We start from the raw sequence: 17,784 nt of genomic DNA, 5'->3' as shown, positions 1-17,784 counted from the left end.
CATAGTCGCATGGAGGGGCTACTCCTTTTGCAAACAATGACCATCATCTGTGAGGCCTGGAAGGCATTGGTCTTCCCCAAGGGATTCTTCTTTGTTGCAGTAGATTTTGCTGTACTGTGGGCAGCTTGTCGTCTTTGTGATCAGGCTGAGAACACCATTGGTGGATGGCATGAACCGAGGCAAGGCTGCGATAGCGGAAATAAAATTACCGCAATATTCTGAATGACTCCGCGTTCAATGACATCCAGTCTTCGAATATTAATCATCTCACCTACTTACATTGTTGCTCCACCGTCTACAACGCCATATTGCCTACGTCTTTCATGTTTCAATTGCTTCTGGATACAGGTCTCGCAATGGGCTTGATCGAGAGGAGCATGTAGGATGGCCTGCATGACGGTCGTGTGACAAGGATCGCTTCATCCTATCTTCGCCTCTTAACTCGACCCAACATGGCTGAGGTGGTCATCTTCCCCGCACAGCCTCTCTTCATGGTCGACCGAAGCTGGCAACGACGCACTAGGAGGTTGAAAACGAAATCTGGGCGTTTTGCAGGCCATGGGCCGCCATCTAGGACTCCTGAAGTCACCATCACTGTGGCCAAAAGTTCAGTCAACACTGCATCGTCACACTACAAGCGGGACGTGAGCTCAGCCACGAAGGAGACCCAGAGTGCACCTACAGGATTGCAGTTCATGTCATACGAACCTTCAAGATCGGACAGTCCTACGCGACAAACGCAAGGAAAGAAGCGGATAGCAACAACCCCGAATGCGATAGGTAGAAGCAAGGAAAAGGATCCTCGCAGAAAAAGTCCCTTGTCTAGTGGTCGGAAGCACACCGGCACGACGACGCTTCGGTCTACTCTAGGAGATCATGTTCCCGGTACCGCGTCTCCGCTATACTCGCTCATTGAGCCCGAAGCCAGCGCTTTCCAAGGGTTCGTTAGCTATTGTGAGTCGGGGATCCCAACTCCGATACCTCCCCCCTGGTCTAACTGTCAAATACACAGACTCTACCCATGTGGCCGCTGCATTATTTCCGATCAGCAAATACATCCCTCTCCAATATAATCCCATTCAGACAGTGTGGCTCCCTGCAGCAGTGTCGGACAAGACTCTGCTTCATACTATACTATTCTCATCCGCACAACATTACCGCGCCTGTCGCCAGGATCGACATCTCAAAGACTCCGAGATCCTTATGAAAGTCATCCTCGACAGTCTTAATCGCAGATTGAGTACCAACTCTCTCTCGGACGTGACAATCGGGGCTGTGTCATGCTTAGCACTAAGCGAGAATCAACTCGGACACCATGACAAGTGGGCTATGCACAACGCCGGCATGTCTGAGATGATTCACGTCCGAGGAGGAGTAGAGTCAATTCAGGACGTCATGCGAATGAAGATATATCGTGCCGATATTATTGGCGCTGTCGACACGTTGACTCGGCCTCGGTTGCCTCGCCCACCGCGAACGACTCTTCCACTCGACCGTGCTATGATTCTTGACGTGCGACCAAACGAGGCTCTCACCTCTATGCTTGCGGGGCTCCGACTGTCGTCAAGGCTTTTCGAGGCTTTCCTTCAACTATCCTGCCTGTGTCGAACGCTGGACCAAGCAGCCAAAGAGCAGATTCCCCTCGATCCAAGAGCTTACGATGAAGACTTAACGTGTATCCAACATGACATGCTTATGTCCAACGTCTTGGAAGAAAGCGGCGTAGAGAAGCTCTGCAGACTCACCGGCTTGGTGTTTGTTCAGACCCTGACAAGAGAAAAGCCCTTCATGGAGTCATCTGCGACCCTTCTTTCTGGAGAGATGCGAACGTCTCTTGCCAGCCTGCATCTGAGAGTGATACCACCTACACTGTTGTTCTGGATGCTCTTCATGGGTGGCCTGGTGTCCTCAGCCACGCCAGACAAGGGATGGTATGCGCGGAGGCTGCACGACTATCAGACTTCGCGTGGCGGGCCAAATACATGGAATGATGCAAGAAATCAACTCAAGCAGATCATGTGGGTTGATGGTATTCAAGATGCCTATGGCAAAAAGCTTTGGAGTTGGGTTGAATCTCCTCTTCGGTCCGCTGAGTGACCCAAATCACAACTTGGGCAAGAAATTGTCAAACTCGGACCCGTCAAGAAACATATTCAAATGAGTTGCGAACAACTCGGCATATTGCCAGATGAAACCATGTCCAGCGCGAGGGTAGATGATCAATTGTGCGGTTGGAATCTGCGTCATCAACTCCCAGCTGCGGCTCGTCGGGATCAAGAGATCTTTGTCCCCGTTGGCCACCAAGACCGGCATCATAAGTTCACCCAGCCTGCCGAACGACGCACGCGGATTGTCTTTGTAGGAATGAATGGCCGCAGCGAATTGACGCTTCGCTCCACCGTCGCGATCCAAAAGGTCGAGAATGAGTGGTTCTGCTGTCCTCTCCTGCACCCGGACCCAGTATTTCTGGAAAGCAGCGCGGCCGGGTTCGTCGGGGTAGAAGAACGAGAAAGCCAATGCATCCTTGACTTCGTCTTGCGTCACTGCATCTTTGAGAGCTTTGATGGGCGCTGCTGGCGCGTCCTCACGCGGCCACACCACACCAGCGACATGCTCGACTGAAGGCTTGGAAGCACTGGTGCCGCTGAGGATCAGTTTGCGGATGAGCTGTGGTGCTGTCAAGGCAGCCATCTGGACGGCATAGCCTCCCATGGAGAAGCCGAGAAGGTCGATCTTGCTAAGGCCGAGGGCATCTACGAACGAGAGCAAGTCGTCGGCCCAACCCTGGAAGGTGTCTGGAACTTCGCCCGTGCTCCGCCCGACACCGGCATTGTCGAAGATGATGACTGGTCTGGCCTTGGCCAAGGTGTTGACGAACAGAGGATCCCAGAGGTCCATGTTTGCGCGGAAGTGGATGTGCATCACCAGTGGTATGCCATCCTGCGTCCCGATCCGGCGGTAAGCGAAGCGAACGCCATTGTTGGCCGTCACATATTGGGTGACGGCTGTTTGAGCTGCCATGTCCAAAGCTGTTTGAGACCGGAACTGGATTTAACTCTGGTGGACTTCTTGATGGTTTGCTGCTCCTGTGGGTTGAGAGGGAGAGAGAAGTCTACTGCATTTCTCCTGTGTGAGGGGAAGAGGTATTTTTATACCTTGAATGTGATTACCAACCGTTGGGAATATCAGAGCTTTACAAACCCAGGCATCGCGAAGCGCGATTTAGGAGTAATCATGTCTGGATCGATCAGGGAATTTTAGTATGAAAGGAGATATCATTGGGAGGAGTTGTGAGCCTTCACCACGAGACGTGGAGAAGTGGTATCCTTATGTCAAGCTGAGGAGAATGGAAGGGGGCGGGTAATCCTAAAAAGGAAATATCCAGACGTTTACGGACTGGCGCCGACCCCTGAGTGCTCCACCCTATCTTCTGCCTCCGGGCCGCCAGACGTCGACATGACGAACTTGAAGCGAACAGCCTCCTCAGGCCCCCCAGGGTCCGTCCCTTGCTCATTTCACTCTCCGCAGCGGTCATATCCGGGGTTCTCACGTCGACGCCTTCGGGGACATGCGTAATGCATCGTGCCTCTCTCAAGTCACTCGTGCTAGTCGACAATGCGACGTTGAACTAGGGAACACTAAAACCTAAGAAGCACGCTGTCTCGGCAGGTTGGCCGGGATGAGACCAATCCTAAGGCCTCAGACACGGTTCGCTCTAGGATCTAGACAGAGCACACCCCAGCCACGCTCCCTATTCGATACCATGAATTAGTCTTATCATACAAAGAAGGCGGCCATCACACATACGACCTGTTGTAGACATCCTGCAATCCGGTACATACCCTTGAGATAAATGCCAGCTTTGTCAGTTAGTCACTCCGACTCCGACTCCACTGTCGACTCCCTTAGTGACTCCCTATTCGCTTATACCTTAGGCTATCCGGAGTCGGATTAACTATATTACGGCCTGACTACCCTCGGCTTGCTATTGCTTACTAGACGCTCTTATACCTTCTACCAATTACAGCCTACTATAATAAACCCACCCTGGGAGCCGACTCTGTGTGAGATGAGGGAGTCGGAGTCGACGGTGATAAATGCACTCTCTGCCCATCCAGGATACGAGGCGAGGGATAACCCCCCAGAGTGCAACCATATATCTTATATCCCATGCGCGAACATAGCCTTTGACATCCGTACTGCGCCAGCGGAGTCACCGAGTAAGTTGTTGAACCCATGGGGTAACAGAGGTTCATTGGACCCTTGTTGGTTGTGCTCTGCGAGAGATGGTTGAAGACCAACTGCCAGGGCTGGTTGGCTGGAGAGAATCTGCTGGGGGAAAGATGGCCGATAGAAATAGATCGTATCTCTGCACGCAACGAAGTAGAGATTGTAACATTTCCACTTGAAGGACTAATCAATGAATTCCAGCTGATTTCCTCGAATCTTCTTTTATATCCAACTACAATTTGTGTCTGTTCATTCAACCCTATGGAGGACGGAACGTCGAGCAGCCCGGTCGCTCAATACCGGAACTCGAATATCAAGCACAGACCGCCGCTGGCTCAACAATATCACAGGGCAATCGGGAGAACTGAAGAAGCGATTGAGCTGCTGGTAGTCAAGCTAATCATAACATCAATGCTTTATATCAACACAAAGGATAAGTTAGTTCAAATCTTGAACGTTATCGATTTGAGAGTCAAAAACTCGTTGATACCCCAGCTAGCACCAAATCGTCCCATCCCACTTTCCTTGACACCACCGTGGGGTAGAGTCAGGTCGTCATGGACCGTTATGTGATTGATATGGACAGCTCTAAAACCATTGTTAGCAAAGATTCAGCTCATCGGACGAGATACATACCCGCTCTCAATCTGCGTTGCAACTTTGAGCGCCTTCGCCAGGTCTTTGCTCCAGATCGCAGCTGTAAGGCCATATACTGTATCGTTGGCCGCCTCAATGGCCGCTTCCACGGATGGGACTACAACGAAGTTGACAGATGGTCCGAAGGTCTCGTCGTAATGGATTTTGGAGTTTTGGGTGTTTTTGAGTATTATCGGATGCATGACCTGGCCTCCCTCGGGCTTCTTGCCAAACATAATCTCAGATCCAGTTGCCAGAGCTTCGTCCACAAGGGATTTCACTTTGTTGGCTCCAGCCAGCTGGACCGCAGGTTGAGGCTGGTAGGAGTCGGGGTATAGCTCAGCATATGTTGCCTTCAAAACCTCCTCGAATTCTTTCGCGACAGATTCAATCACAATTATGCGTTCGGTAGCCATGCAGTTTTGTCCCGCGTTGAAGTTTGCACCAAAGGCAGCACCGTGTGCAGCCTCCTTGAGGTCTGCATCCTCGAGGACAATCATCGGAGCTTTCCCACCAAGCTCTAGCAAGATGGGCTTCATTGCTTTGGCCGCCTGCTGGGCCAAAATCTTTCCAACGGCCGTCGATCCTGTGAAGTTGATTTTTCGAATGGCGGGGTGCTCAATCAGGGCTCCAATTACGGCTGGGCCAGCTTCGCGGCTGTGGGCAATCACATTGACGACTCCAGGAGGGCAACCGGCTTTTCGGAAACAGTCGCCAATCAGGAAATGCAGTCGTGTCGAGAGTTCAGAGGACTTCAGGACGACAGTGTTTCCTGCCGCTAGTGCGTAGATGATGCAGCGTACCGCGGATAGGCAAGCTGCGTTCCACGGAGTAATCCCAAACACCACACCATACGGGATCTTCATGACCATGGCCATAGACCCGGGCTCTAATGTGCGTGTCAACGTGCCTTCAATGCTTGATATGCGGCCGGCAACGTCGCGAATCATTGCCATAGCCGTTGCAGTGTCGAATGTTGCCCACCACATCTCAGCGCCCATCTCTTCACAATCATAGCGCTTCAATTCCTCGAGATGCTCCTCCATCACATCGGCGGCCTTCAGGAGAACATCGCGGCGAGCGAGATATGTCATCTGCGACCAGGCAGGAAATGCCGCCTGGCCGGCTGCCGCTGCAGCGTTGGCCTGATCTGTCGTTGCACTGGCCGCTTGCCATAGCGTCTCGCCTGTCCTCGGGTTGACAATGGGGAATGTTTCCTTCGATCTCACATCTTCACCGTTGATGATCAGCGGTACCACAAATTGACCGCTCATGGTAAAGTATCTTCTTGATAACGAGGGATGTGATGTCTTGATGATGTAGAGGAATGTTTGAACTCAGTGCGGTCTCCAGGATCTTACAAGAATCAATGAAAGGGAAGCTGAGAAGGCTTTGCAACGTTCAACAAACCTTGCTCACTTACCTTATAGGTCGTACAGCTGGAATCAGCACCGTAAGGTGCACTAAAAGCACCATCCTTATCAACAGGACCGCACCTAGATGCGGAGTATCCGCACTTTTGGAGACTAGTTTGAACATTCCATGGAGTGCAGTGTAGCTCTTCATGATGCACTACTGAGTAGTAGTCGTAGGTATCTAAGGATTGTGCCGCAACGACAGCATGCTACTAAGTCTTCAGTCAGCTGTTGATAACGAACTGCGTAGCCGAAGATTTACCCCATTGGTTGAAAGGTGGAGAATGGTTTCATCTCATTCCAAAAGGGGACATGTCCCTATCTCGACGCCTGTGTTGCCTTAGCTAACTAGTACCTTATCTTAAGGGTCGAGATATACACAGCTAGGCGAATCCGACGGCCGATATGGAATCCGACGGCCGTTGTCGAATGCGCCGGCCATGATCGACAAGCAGTAGCATGGCTTCTTCCAATCCTGCCCCAGAGGAGTTCAAAATGTCTGTTTCCGACCGACAATATACGCAAATTCCGCGTTGTGACCTCATCGTCTATTGACTGTCTTTTCCAATCTGATCACAGGTCAGCTGCGAATCATGGAGTCATTCAGCGCGCTACCAAAGGACTTTGCCACATCGAAGTTCGATTACTTGATCGTTGGTGGAGGGACAGCAGGCCTCGTCGTTGCAGCACGTCTCAGCGAGAACCCCAATGTCGTGGTGGGAGTGATAGAAGCAGGATTCTCGGCGCTTGATGAGCCGTTGGTGTCGATTCCTGGTAACTTTGGTAGAACCATTGGCACGAAATATGATTGGGCTTTTGCCACGGTTCCTCAAGAAGGCCTCAAGGGAGCATCATTGCCATGGCCCCGGGGAAAGATGCTGGGAGGGACCAGCGGAATGAACTTCCTGGTGTGGAACAGAGGAGCCAAAGAAGACTACGATGCTTGGGAGCAACTTGGGAATGAAGGATGGAACTGGGAACAGCTTAAGTGAGTGATTTGCCTGTCTGCTTCGGTTCGGTGAAGACGCATCGATGACTAATATTCAAATTCACAGATACTACTTCAAAAAGTCCGAGAGGATGAATCAACCGCCCGCTTCTTTCGAGTCTCATCATCAAACCTTTTTCAAGCCGGAGGACCACGGTAGATCGGGTCCTGTCAGTACAGCGTATCCCTCACATATAGCACCGACTCATAAATACTGGCATTCCACGTTGAAAAACATGGGAATCAACACCAACAAATCTCACTTCGGAGGTTCAAATATAGGGGCATGGACGTCGGTGGCCTGCCTCGATCCTCAGACTCAGACGAGAAGTTACTCTGCCAGTGCTTACTATCGGCCAAATGCAAGAAGGGAGAACCTGCATGTTTTGACCGAGGCACATGTGTTGGAAATTGTCATGTCAGAAACACAACGTGGCGGAGATTTCACCGCCACTGGGGTCAAGATCAAGTACCAAGGATCTGTGTTCACAATACCGTGTTCCAAAGAAGTGATTGTCTGTGGAGGAAGTGTCGGATCTCCACAGCTGCTTGAATTATCCGGTGTTGGGAACCCGGCCATCCTGAAGAAGGCCGGGATCACTCCACGTGTGGCCAACATCAACGTCGGAGAGAATTTGCAGGAGCATATGAGTCAGTCGCAGCCCTTGGATCATTTATCAACGTGAGGTATAGCTGACCATGATACTTAGTGACAATGACTGTATTCGAGATCGACACTGACATCGTTACACCCGACAATTACGCGGATCCGAAGTTCTTGGAAGAGGCACTGAGGCTCTACGAGACACAAAAGTCGGGTCTCCTAACATGTACCCCAGCATCCATGGCTTATCTACCACTCAGCAAGATGATTCCAGCGCCGGAAGTAGGGCAATTCCTTCGCCGCGCAGAGGATCTTGCCTCGAGTCATCCTCGAGACTCGACCCTCCACAAGTTGGATAAGATGCTAAGCCGCCAGTTTCTCCCACAATACTCATTGGGGCAAGTGGAGTATATGTTTGATCACAGCAATTACTCTCCCTTCTACGTCTCCGAGCCAGGCAAGAAGTACGCGAGCATGATGCAGATCCTTCAGTATCCCTTCACGCGTGGCTCCATACATATTGACGCCTCCTCGCCACATGACAAAGTGGTTATCGACCCAAAGTACTACCAAGGAGAAGGCAGCCTCGACCTCGACATCATGATCAAGGCACAAGCCTATGGCGACACGATCTGGCGTCATGAGCCAATGCGGTCCATCATTAAGAAACGAGTGTGGCCTCCGGAGACACTGAAAGGACAGACGACAGACTGGGCTGCCTGGGTCCCTGCCCATACCACTACTGATTGGCATCCCGTAGGGACTTGCTCAATGCTTCCACGCGATGCTGGTGGCGTGGTTGATGCTAAACTGAAAGTATATGGCACGACGAACGTGAGGGTCGTGGATGCAAGTGTATTCCCACTTCATGTCAGCGCGCATATCCAGGCTACCATCTATGCAGTGGCGGAGAAGGCAGCTGATATGATCAAGGAGACTTCGGGCCAACCGCAACTCATGGGCAAGCTGTAAGCAGTGTGCTAGAATCGAATGTCTGAATCGAAAGCTATTTCATATTTCTGATACAAGACACCATGAGCAGAATGTAATTATTCATAAGAAAGCAAAGTCATCAAAGATCACGTACATGGTTTGATCTAGAGTCACTATTTCCTATGCAAGAGCTATCAATGTGGTGAGTTGTGACCATCCTACTAGGGTGTAGGTAGTAGGTAGTACTAGGTACTTATGCTGTGCCTGTGCTGTAGAACAAGATAAGCAATGCCAAGAGTGGATCTTTGACGCTAGTTAAAAATAGAAAACCTTATAGATGCTGTAATTATCACTCTAATCTGTTGTAAATGTGGAGTTTACCACTATCCATACCCCAATATAGTGAAGGATACGCGCGGATAGAGAAGGGGGTATGCGCGCATAACAAAACCCTTTTTTTTTGGAATCTAGATGCCCAGAGTCGCAACCGTTTCCAATATGGCAGATTCAACCATTCCATACCTACGGACCACACGCGAAGTATTGATGAGGGGATGGGTATCACGAGTACCGCGAGATGACAGACAAGCTTATTGACATCTTCAACTGCTACTGATTCATGGATATGTAAGTGTAACGATGGTACATCACAGACATGAGTCATGTTTTCACAGGGTAGGGCCACTCTACGAACCCAGCCGTGGGCCCGTGAACAATCGCAACTCAATATCTATTGTTGGTAGGTTGACTTAGTCAACCAACGAGATAAGAACATGAATGGGCTCGATGTCCTATCTTTCAGAGGAAATGATTCTCAAACCACATGGCCACGTGTTCGAGGGTCTCGAACCAGGCATTATTCCGACGGTCGCATGGATGAAGGACGATGGATGAGGGTGAGGTGGTGCCACCAACCAGCCTTTGATCTACGAATAGCGCATATCTTCTCCCTTTCATGATTCCACCTCCTGTGCCTTTTGAACCCCGTCGCAAAGATAAGAAGTGATTGTGACACCTAGTGGTACAAGGTTAGTCAAGTCTACACTATCTCCATATCCAGCTGTTAAGTTGGTAATCGGGTATCAGATGTCCCTGAAGCTAGCATCGAGTACGCCATGACGACCGCTTGATCGCTTTGGTAAGCCCTGCAGCCCTAAGGAAGAATCTCACAGGTCTGTGTGGGCTTAAATACATAGTTTGTAGTCTGTCACATCAACAAAGAGGTTTGATGCTGCGAATGAATCTCAAGCACAAAATCTTAGCACCATTCAAGTATGGCGTCGACGTTGAAAGAGAAGCCAGCTGCATTGGACTCGGCTACAGCAGCTGATGAATCCCACGCGTCGAGTGCAGAGGTCGTGATCAATGCTTCAGGCCACGTGCAGGAGCTCGAACGCAACTTTGGGCTCCTCAGCATCATCGGTGTCGCAGTGGTGACCGGGAATACGTGGGCTGCTCTTGCAGGAACCATTGTAGGTCTACCTGAATGGACCAGCTGCAAGCGCACAGACTGAGACTCTTTCTAGACAGTGGCCATCTACAATGGCGGAGCGCCAGGTGTTATCTTCGAGTTGTAAGAGCAGCCTCCCTACCAAGTCTGATCGATCTGACAACGTCTAGCATTGTGGTATCGGTCATGTACTGGTTTATTGGTGCTTCGATCGCGGAGCTGTCTTCAGCCGTGCCCTCCGCAGGTGGTGGTGAGTAGACCTCCAGGCCCAATGTCTTACGATCAGATCAGCTTCTAACGGCACACAGTCTACCATTGGGCGTCATTGACCCCAGCGCCACGATATCAGCGCATTTGTGGATGGTTTGCTGGCTGGTGGAATTTCCTCGGCTGGGTTTTCGGCGTGGCATCCTTGTCCTCCGTGTTGGGCAACCAGCTGGTTTCGATGTATGGTTTGTTCCGTCCAGAGTTTGTTCCTCAAAAGTGGAATGCCTTTGTGGCCTACATCATCATGACATGGCTTTGCTGCTTCTTCGTCCTCCTCGGAAACAAGGCCCTCCCAATGTCGAATATTGTCGGCATGGCTCTGAGTCTTGCTGGCGTCTTCATCAGCATCATGGTGTGTGCTATTATGCCGTCCCAAACAGGAGCTGGATATGCCTCGTCGGACTTTGTCTGGAGTGATTATGAAAACGAGACGGGGATTTCCAGCCCTGGGTTCGTCTTTTTGGCCGGCATGCTCAACGGAGCTTTCGCCGTGGGGACGACTGATTCCGTCACTCACATGGCCGAGGAGATCCCGAAGTAAGTTTTGGATATCCTCACTATATGTATGGTGCACTAACATGTCTATCTAGCCCTGGCCGCAACATCCCTAAAGCAATCTTCTTCCAATGCGCGATTGGGTTCTTCACGTAAGCGTCTCATGGAAAACACCTCATCATATATTCGCTGACCGAGGTGTAGAACACTCTGCTTTCTTATAGCACTCTTCTACTCGGTCACCGACCTCGACGAGATCTACGCCAGTGTTCTTCCGTTTCCCCTCGCAGAGTTCTACAGACAAGCAACCGGTAGTGCAGGGGGGGCGCTAGGTCTACTGATTGTCATCTTCTTACCCTGTGTCTCGTGCACAATTGCCTGTTATCTGACGTCTGGACGGATCTACTGGGCCATGGCTCGTGATGAGGCCACGCCTTTCAGCAATATTTTCGGCAAGATCAACCATACGTGGCATAACCCGTTCAACTCCACTGTTCTGGTTGGCGTGCTGTCGACCATCTTGGGATGTATTCAAGTTGGCTCGACGACTGCCTTCAACGCCTTTGTCGGCTCCGCGGTGGTGCTGCTTACCGCGTCTTACGTCGCGGCCATCTTGCCGCACCTGATGACTCGTCGGTCACGACTGGTCCCCGGTCCATTCTGGATGAAGGGTGCTGTGGGATATATCGTGAACGCTATCAGTCAGTCATTCTATACAGTCATTCGGACGAGTTGAGCTAACTATTCATCCCCCAGGCTGCGCGTATATCATCGTGTTCATCGTCATCTTCTGTTATCCGTACAGCATGCCTGTTACAGCGCAAAACATGAACTATTCTTCTGTGCTTATTGGGGGCTCAACCATCTTCATCGGGATCTGGTATGTCATTCGTGGCAGGAGGGGGTACAGAGGACCTCAGGTATTGGCGTCTATGGCGTCTACTTGAGCAGAATTAGGATTAGGAGTTATAGACGTCGTCGACCGAAAATCCAGACACCTGGACCAGCATGGATCAAAGCAGAAAACGGACACCGAAAGTGATCCTACGGGGACAAAAACCTCTTGCTCGTCCATAGCCTCACTCTCACTATTCGCGAGAATGGGTATTGAAATGGGTGCCCTAAGACATTCCCCCAGTTGAGGTTTAGCACTTCCTTGTAGTCGATGACATGATCAGCGCCCAGTTTCTTCAATACGCCAGCCTTGGCTGCTGATGAGGTTGTGGCGATGACAATGGTGCCTATGGCCTTAGCAAACTTGAATTCGACAGCGAATCTAGAGTCGCCGCCGGTGCCTTCAAGCAGCGTTGTCAGTTGGCGACTCCGACTCCTGGTGGAGTCGACTCTCAGGGTGGGTCTATTACGGAGTCTTAGTAAGCAGTAGTAGCCCAGGACAGTAGGGCCGCAAGATAGTTAATCCGGCTCCGGACAGCCTAAGGTATGGAGTCGCTAAGGGAGTCGAGTCGGAGTCGGAGTCGGAGTCGGCTACTGACAACGCTGGAAAGTGTAGAGCCCCTCGAGCCAGTCCTGGCTCTCTGGGAGAGCCACACGGCCGTTTTCGTTGAAGATACAGTGTAGTCTGAACGTCCCATCAACGACGCCGCTGAGACCGGATTGCACGGTTTTAAGATTCAACTTCCCGCCGATCAAGACTTACATGAGGGATAATAGGTACGGGCTAAAGGATGCGGCGTGAGAATTGACAAGGACATCGTTATCTGACATTTGTGCAAGACGAGTTTTCTCATTGAAGGAAAGACCGTCGAGCCGTTCAAGTTGGTGCCATGACGGTCCATACTTTGGTGATCTTCGGAATCCACAGTGATCAGCCTCCCTCGCTCCTTGGACCCCAAGGTCCGTCCCTTACTCGTTTCAGTCTCCGCAGCGGTCATATCCGGGGTCATCCCGTCGATGCCTTTCACTAGAATATATATGATGCATACTACCTATCTCAAGTCACCTGTCCTAGTTAATAGCGCGACATTGACTAGATGACGCTAAGACCTAAGGGCCTGATAAGCAGAGCCCGATCGTCATGACCTTGGTTTCTGCTCTCGAGCATTCCTCGGCTACGGCAGCAGGATAGCCGGATAGGGAGGACCCTGTTCACAGTCATATACATAGGGATCATTGGCTACTGACTGCACGGAGGCCATTTGAAGACTTCGTTGTTTGCCAGAATCAGTCTTGTTTTATCGGTGCTCGGCTCATAACAACATCAATAACCTAACCTCCAGGCGCGAAGTCTTTAAGAGCAAGATGGGCTCGTATAGCACTCCCATCTACGACCAAGAAATCCACACCATCCACATTCCCGAAGATGTCCGCAAATCCGGCCAGCCGTCGCTGGAACTTGTCGCGGAAGCCGCTGCGTTTCTGCACAAAGACGGCATCATCGTCCTTGACAATGCCATCGATACAGCACACCTCGATACGTTGAACTCCAAACTAGCGCCCGAGGCGTTCGAGATTGCCAACGACCCGGACCACCACTTCAACTTCGGCAAGAACACCCGCAACATGGACCAGGCGCCGCCGCCAACAAAGGCACTCATGTTCAAGGACGTATGGTGCAACCCGTTCGCCGCCGCAGTGCTGGCTGCCCTCCTGGGCCCACGGCCAGTCATCCACTACGCCAACGGCAACACGGCGCTCAAGGCCACCGCCGAAGGCCGCCAGCCGGTGCATTCGGACTGCGAGTTCGCGCATCCGGCGTACTTCCCATTCGCGTATGTCGTCAACATCAACCTGGTGGACGTGACGGCGCAGAACGGTGGGACCGAAGTCTGGGTAGGCTCGCACCACGTCAGTGTACAAGAAGCGCACGACCGCCAGCCAGGCGAGGAGGCGCTCACCATCAGGCCGGAGCTGCTGGAACAGCGGCGCAAGCATTCGCCGCCCATCCAGGCCTGCACGAAGCGTGGCAGTCTGGTCATTCGCGACCTGAGGCTGTGGCATGCCGGCATGCCGAATCTGACGGAGGAGCCGCGCGTCATGCTGGCCTTTGTCGCCTCGCCTGCCTGGTGGCAGGGGCGGAGTAGGATTGTGCTTCCTCTCGACGTCAAGGATATGGTGGAGAGCTGGTCTGAAGAGTTGACCTTCCCCGCTAAGTATGTCGATGGTGAGGTTGATCACAAGAAACTGAGTAGCTCGGATGTCGATTTCGATTCTGGGAGTGACGTGCTCGGTCGCTACAGGACCGAGTTGAGTCGTTGGCCTGATTATGTGCCGCGATGGTATTGATGTCTCACATGGCTTCTGCTTGTTGCGGCGGAGCATGAGCACATGTTGGTGGTGCATCCATTGGCTGGAAATGCGCTGACAGAGGCTGGAAGGGTCCCGTCTCAAAGGTAAAAGAAGAACTAGAGAGAATTGAAGATGGTATCGCGGGGAGGAGTCGAGATCCTTCGCACTGAGACTAGCCATGGGAAAACCATTCAGCCACCAAGATGACCAGGAGCAAACTGCAGACAATCGTGAGTGAGGCACTTATTGTTACAGGAAGAGTCCTCCCTGAGCGCAAGGAGTGACCCTGGCAGCGCGTCGACGGAGATCGAGATCAAGATCAACAACACATTACATATGTGTGTTTGGACCAGTGGGACTTGTTCAATCTGTTTTGTCGTCTTCTGCACTGCACATAGAGAAGGCGTCCTGCCGCCCCTTGACCATTCTCTTGCCATGAAATGAACAGACAATACCTACAAGTCATTGGTGCAGCCGCTCTGAGAGCATCGGGTCAGGTAGATTCGTGACCAGCCGCATGTTCTCTCTCCCAATAGTGGCCTCACCCGTCATGCGTCAAGTCTAAGTCGTCTCATAAGTCAAAGGCTGGTTTGCTTATTGCTCAGGCAATTCAATGCAGTAGGTTGGCACAACCAGATGGTACACATTACAACATCCTGAGAAAGTCTATCAGGAGAAGACATGAGGTATGACAGAAACAGGCACAGCCTGCTCCCGTTGCTTGCTGGTATTAAGGTCTCTTCAACGAGTGCGAACACTCTGGACGCTGGACGAAGCGTGGTTGTTCGGCGAGTAGAAGCAATTGCAAGACTCGAATCGACGTCCACTGGCATTTCACGAATAGGGGTAGTCACGTGAAGCTCTCATCAACGTACTTACCTAAGGCGTGACTAAGGTCGTAGTATTTTACTATTTCTCATTGTCAGTACGTAGTGGGATTAATGACGTGCAACTGCGCCAACAAAGAGTTACGCGAGGAACTTGAACCGGGAACAAGGAATCAACAATATTTCTTCTCCAATCCTCCGGTTTCCTCACCTCGACGTTACCACCTTCACCCTCTCTTAGCCTAATAAACTCTTCCCTCTGCAGCCTTTTGGGAGCTTCCTATCCTTGTGTCGGCTTTTCACGCGTCTTCCTTGACTTCACACCTTCAAGATGGTCTACATACGGCAGCGCAATCTTGCCAAACTGCACGAGTACAAATACTCGGCGGTGGACAAGTCGCTCACATCGAAATACATCCTCAAGCCATTCTATACGAATGTGGCAATCAAGCTCTTTCCAATGTCCATGGCGTAAGTCTGCCGTCCATACCCAGCTTGAGGCGTGGTACTGACCTTGGTGACAGCCCGAATCTCGTACGCGATCTATCCAATGTTCCCCCAGCAGACGTCCGCGTGCTAATAGTTGATCAGATCACCTTGACAGGGTTCAGTTTCGTGGTGATCAACATTCTCACAATGCTGTGGTACAACCCTTCGCTCGACACCGATTGTCCTCCGTGGGTGTACCTCTCTTGGGCCATCGGTCTTTTCCTGTACCAGACCTTCGATGCAGTGGATGGATCACAGGCCCGGAGAACACATCAGAGTGGTCCCTTGGGCGAGCTCTTTGACCACGGTCAGCAAGACCTTGTCAGGAGTACGAACTTTGCTAACACAGGTGGTTAGGTGTCGATGCATGCAACACCAGCCTCGAGGTCCTACTTTTCGCAGCCGCTACGAACCTGGGCCAATCCTGGAAGACGGTTCTCACCCTTTTTGGTACCATCCTCACCTTCTACATCCAGACCTGGGAAGAATATCACACTCGTACCTTGACATTGGGCATAATCAACGGTCCGGTCGAAGGAGTTCTGATTCTGGTCGCGGTCTACTTCTTCACTTTCCTAAAAGGAGGTGCCAGTTACTGGCAACAGCCTATGCTCCCAAGCCTGGACCTACCAAAGAGCGACTTGCTGCCAGATTCTCTATACCAGTTGGCATGGAACGAATGGTATATGGTCTGGGGTGCGCTGGTCCTTGTTTTCAACACTGCCAGTAGTATCTGGAATGTTATGGATTCCAGGCGTGAAAGAGGCGCGGACCCTTTCAAACCACTTCTGGGGCTGTTACCCATCACTGTCACCTGGCTCCTCATCCCAGCCTATCTATGGCTGAATCCCGTCATTCTGCACTATCACTTGGTCCCCTTCATCGTCTTCGCTGGGCTGGTCAACGCTTATTCCGTCGGCCAAATGATTGTGGCTCACCTCGTCAAGGACAGATTTCCCTACCAGAACATCTTGATATTGCCCTTGGCTTTGGCGGTGGTCGACAGCCTAGGCCCACACTTGGGACTGTGGCCCAGCGCTCTTGGTGACGACATCTACCAGGTGGCTTTCATATTTCTCGCCCTTGGCCTTGCCTTGGGTGTCTACGGGAGCTTCGTGCATGATGTGATCACCACGATCTGTGACTACCTGGACATTTGGTGCCTGACCATCAAGCATCCTTATGTTGAAGACAAACAGGACGGGGAAGTGAAGAAGACCAGTTAATCGGACTGGGGCTTGGACAACTCCCGGATAATTGACGCCGTGGCCGTACTTGTGACGGATAGTTTCACATTCACAAGAGGTTTCATATGTCTCTACTCATCTCAAGAGACCTGAGTCACTAATGGGCATTTCGTTTGAAGGGCCGGACGGGGTATATAGTGTGGTTGAGCAGTTCGAACCCCTGGAGACCTTTTTTTCAGACACATCACCCACTTATCATCTTACCAGCCATTGCATGGTGCACGATTTCTCAAATCATGTCTTCGGAGAAACCACATGCTCCTTCAGACAGTGCTACGGGCAGTGCGAAAGCAGGTGTTGGTATGTTACTTCGCCGATTGTGCCTCAAGACAAGATCATGTTCGAAAGTGTCATCCTCATGCCCACCACTGACATTGCCGCCGCAACCAGACCCAACTGCATCTCCTGCCGCAGCCCAAGCACAACCTCCCCACGTTCTACACTTCGGCAACATTCAGCAATATCATTCGGGAATGAAGCAGCCACCACCTCCATACAGCATGTCGTATGGCGCTCCCGAGCCACCCACTCCGTACACACCTCAGACAAGTCTCAGTCACGGCCAATGGACCTACAAGCTTCCACCCAATTGCAGTGTCGATGATGGCCGGATGAGAATCTTTGAAGGTCAAATCACGACCAACATCCGTGGCGTGGAGACCACCATCAACTACGAGAAATTCCTAGGCCTCGATAAAGACAATCGAACTGCACTTCTTACGGCCGGTGCGCCATCTGTCCACGTGCCTCCACCGCCTCCTCCGCCGGTCCCTACCAGCAGTACTGCATCTGCTTCCCAGCCTCCGGAGCCACCGAAGTGCATGTCGTGCCATTTGCCGGCTCAGCTATTTCCCATGCACGGCATCACGGTATGCGCTCGCTGTGCTACTCTCGACAACTCGCTCTCACTGGAGCATCGGTACGAGAAGAAGCCGTCTTCCTGAGGTCTCTTGCCCC

The 17,784-nt window shown here is 51.6% G+C and overlaps 9 protein-coding genes across 9 annotated transcripts; 6 read left to right on the top strand and 3 right to left on the bottom strand.

Annotated features, from left to right (window-relative positions):
* Positions 1-452: 452 nt before the first annotated feature.
* A1O1_08025 (uncharacterized protein) lies at positions 453-2,097 on the top strand (the record flags this gene model as incomplete). Its single annotated transcript, XM_007728889.1, has 2 exons — positions 453-954; positions 1,013-2,097. 2 exons carry the CDS (start codon positions 453-455, stop codon positions 2,095-2,097), a joined length of 1,587 nt encoding a protein of 528 aa, XP_007727079.1.
* Positions 2,098-2,103: 6 nt separating this feature from the next.
* A1O1_08024 (uncharacterized protein) lies at positions 2,104-3,021 on the bottom strand (the record flags this gene model as incomplete). Its single annotated transcript, XM_007728888.1, has 1 exon — positions 2,104-3,021. The coding sequence occupies one exon, from the start codon at positions 3,019-3,021 to the stop codon at positions 2,104-2,106; it is 918 nt and encodes a 305-aa protein (XP_007727078.1).
* A 1,652-nt stretch (positions 3,022-4,673) lies between these two features.
* A1O1_08023 (uncharacterized protein) lies at positions 4,674-6,140 on the bottom strand (the record flags this gene model as incomplete). The annotated part of the gene is made up of 2 exons (XM_007728887.1): positions 4,674-4,818; positions 4,867-6,140. The coding sequence occupies 2 exons, from the start codon at positions 6,138-6,140 to the stop codon at positions 4,674-4,676; spliced, it is 1,419 nt and encodes a 472-aa protein (XP_007727077.1).
* A 734-nt stretch (positions 6,141-6,874) lies between these two features.
* On the top strand, positions 6,875-8,845 carry A1O1_08022 (uncharacterized protein; the record flags this gene model as incomplete). Its single annotated transcript, XM_007728886.1, has 3 exons — positions 6,875-7,269; positions 7,337-7,920; positions 7,980-8,845. The coding sequence occupies 3 exons, from the start codon at positions 6,875-6,877 to the stop codon at positions 8,843-8,845; spliced, it is 1,845 nt and encodes a 614-aa protein (XP_007727076.1).
* Positions 8,846-10,080: 1,235 nt separating this feature from the next.
* A1O1_08021 (uncharacterized protein) lies at positions 10,081-11,965 on the top strand (the record flags this gene model as incomplete). The annotated part of the gene is made up of 7 exons (XM_007728885.1): positions 10,081-10,278; positions 10,333-10,379; positions 10,427-10,506; positions 10,565-11,060; positions 11,114-11,170; positions 11,223-11,671; positions 11,721-11,965. The coding sequence occupies 7 exons, from the start codon at positions 10,081-10,083 to the stop codon at positions 11,963-11,965; spliced, it is 1,572 nt and encodes a 523-aa protein (XP_007727075.1).
* Positions 11,966-12,149: 184 nt separating this feature from the next.
* On the bottom strand, positions 12,150-12,665 carry A1O1_08020 (uncharacterized protein; the record flags this gene model as incomplete). Its single annotated transcript, XM_007728884.1, has 2 exons — positions 12,150-12,387; positions 12,508-12,665. Coding segments are annotated over 2 exons (396 nt in total), but the record flags the coding sequence as incomplete, so codon positions are not given.
* A 612-nt stretch (positions 12,666-13,277) lies between these two features.
* Positions 13,278-14,261, top strand: A1O1_08019 (uncharacterized protein; the record flags this gene model as incomplete). The annotated part of the gene is made up of 1 exon (XM_007728883.1): positions 13,278-14,261. One exon carries the CDS (start codon positions 13,278-13,280, stop codon positions 14,259-14,261), a length of 984 nt encoding a protein of 327 aa, XP_007727073.1.
* A 1,161-nt stretch (positions 14,262-15,422) lies between these two features.
* Positions 15,423-16,806, top strand: A1O1_08018 (ethanolaminephosphotransferase; the record flags this gene model as incomplete). Its single annotated transcript, XM_007728882.1, has 4 exons — positions 15,423-15,562; positions 15,616-15,625; positions 15,683-15,887; positions 15,938-16,806. 4 exons carry the CDS (start codon positions 15,423-15,425, stop codon positions 16,804-16,806), a joined length of 1,224 nt encoding a protein of 407 aa, XP_007727072.1.
* A 257-nt stretch (positions 16,807-17,063) lies between these two features.
* Positions 17,064-17,771, top strand: A1O1_08017 (uncharacterized protein; the record flags this gene model as incomplete). The annotated part of the gene is made up of 2 exons (XM_007728881.1): positions 17,064-17,127; positions 17,218-17,771. The coding sequence occupies 2 exons, from the start codon at positions 17,064-17,066 to the stop codon at positions 17,769-17,771; spliced, it is 618 nt and encodes a 205-aa protein (XP_007727071.1).
* Between the last annotated feature and the right edge of the window lie 13 nt (positions 17,772-17,784).

The sequence above is a fragment of the Capronia coronata genome (assembly GCF_000585585.1).
Source record: "Capronia coronata CBS 617.96 chromosome Unknown acBCG-supercont1.7, whole genome shotgun sequence".
NCBI lineage: Eukaryota > Fungi > Ascomycota > Eurotiomycetes > Chaetothyriales > Herpotrichiellaceae > Capronia > Capronia coronata.
Note: the sequence above shows the minus strand (reverse complement) of the source record. Positions and strands in the feature narration are given on the sequence as shown.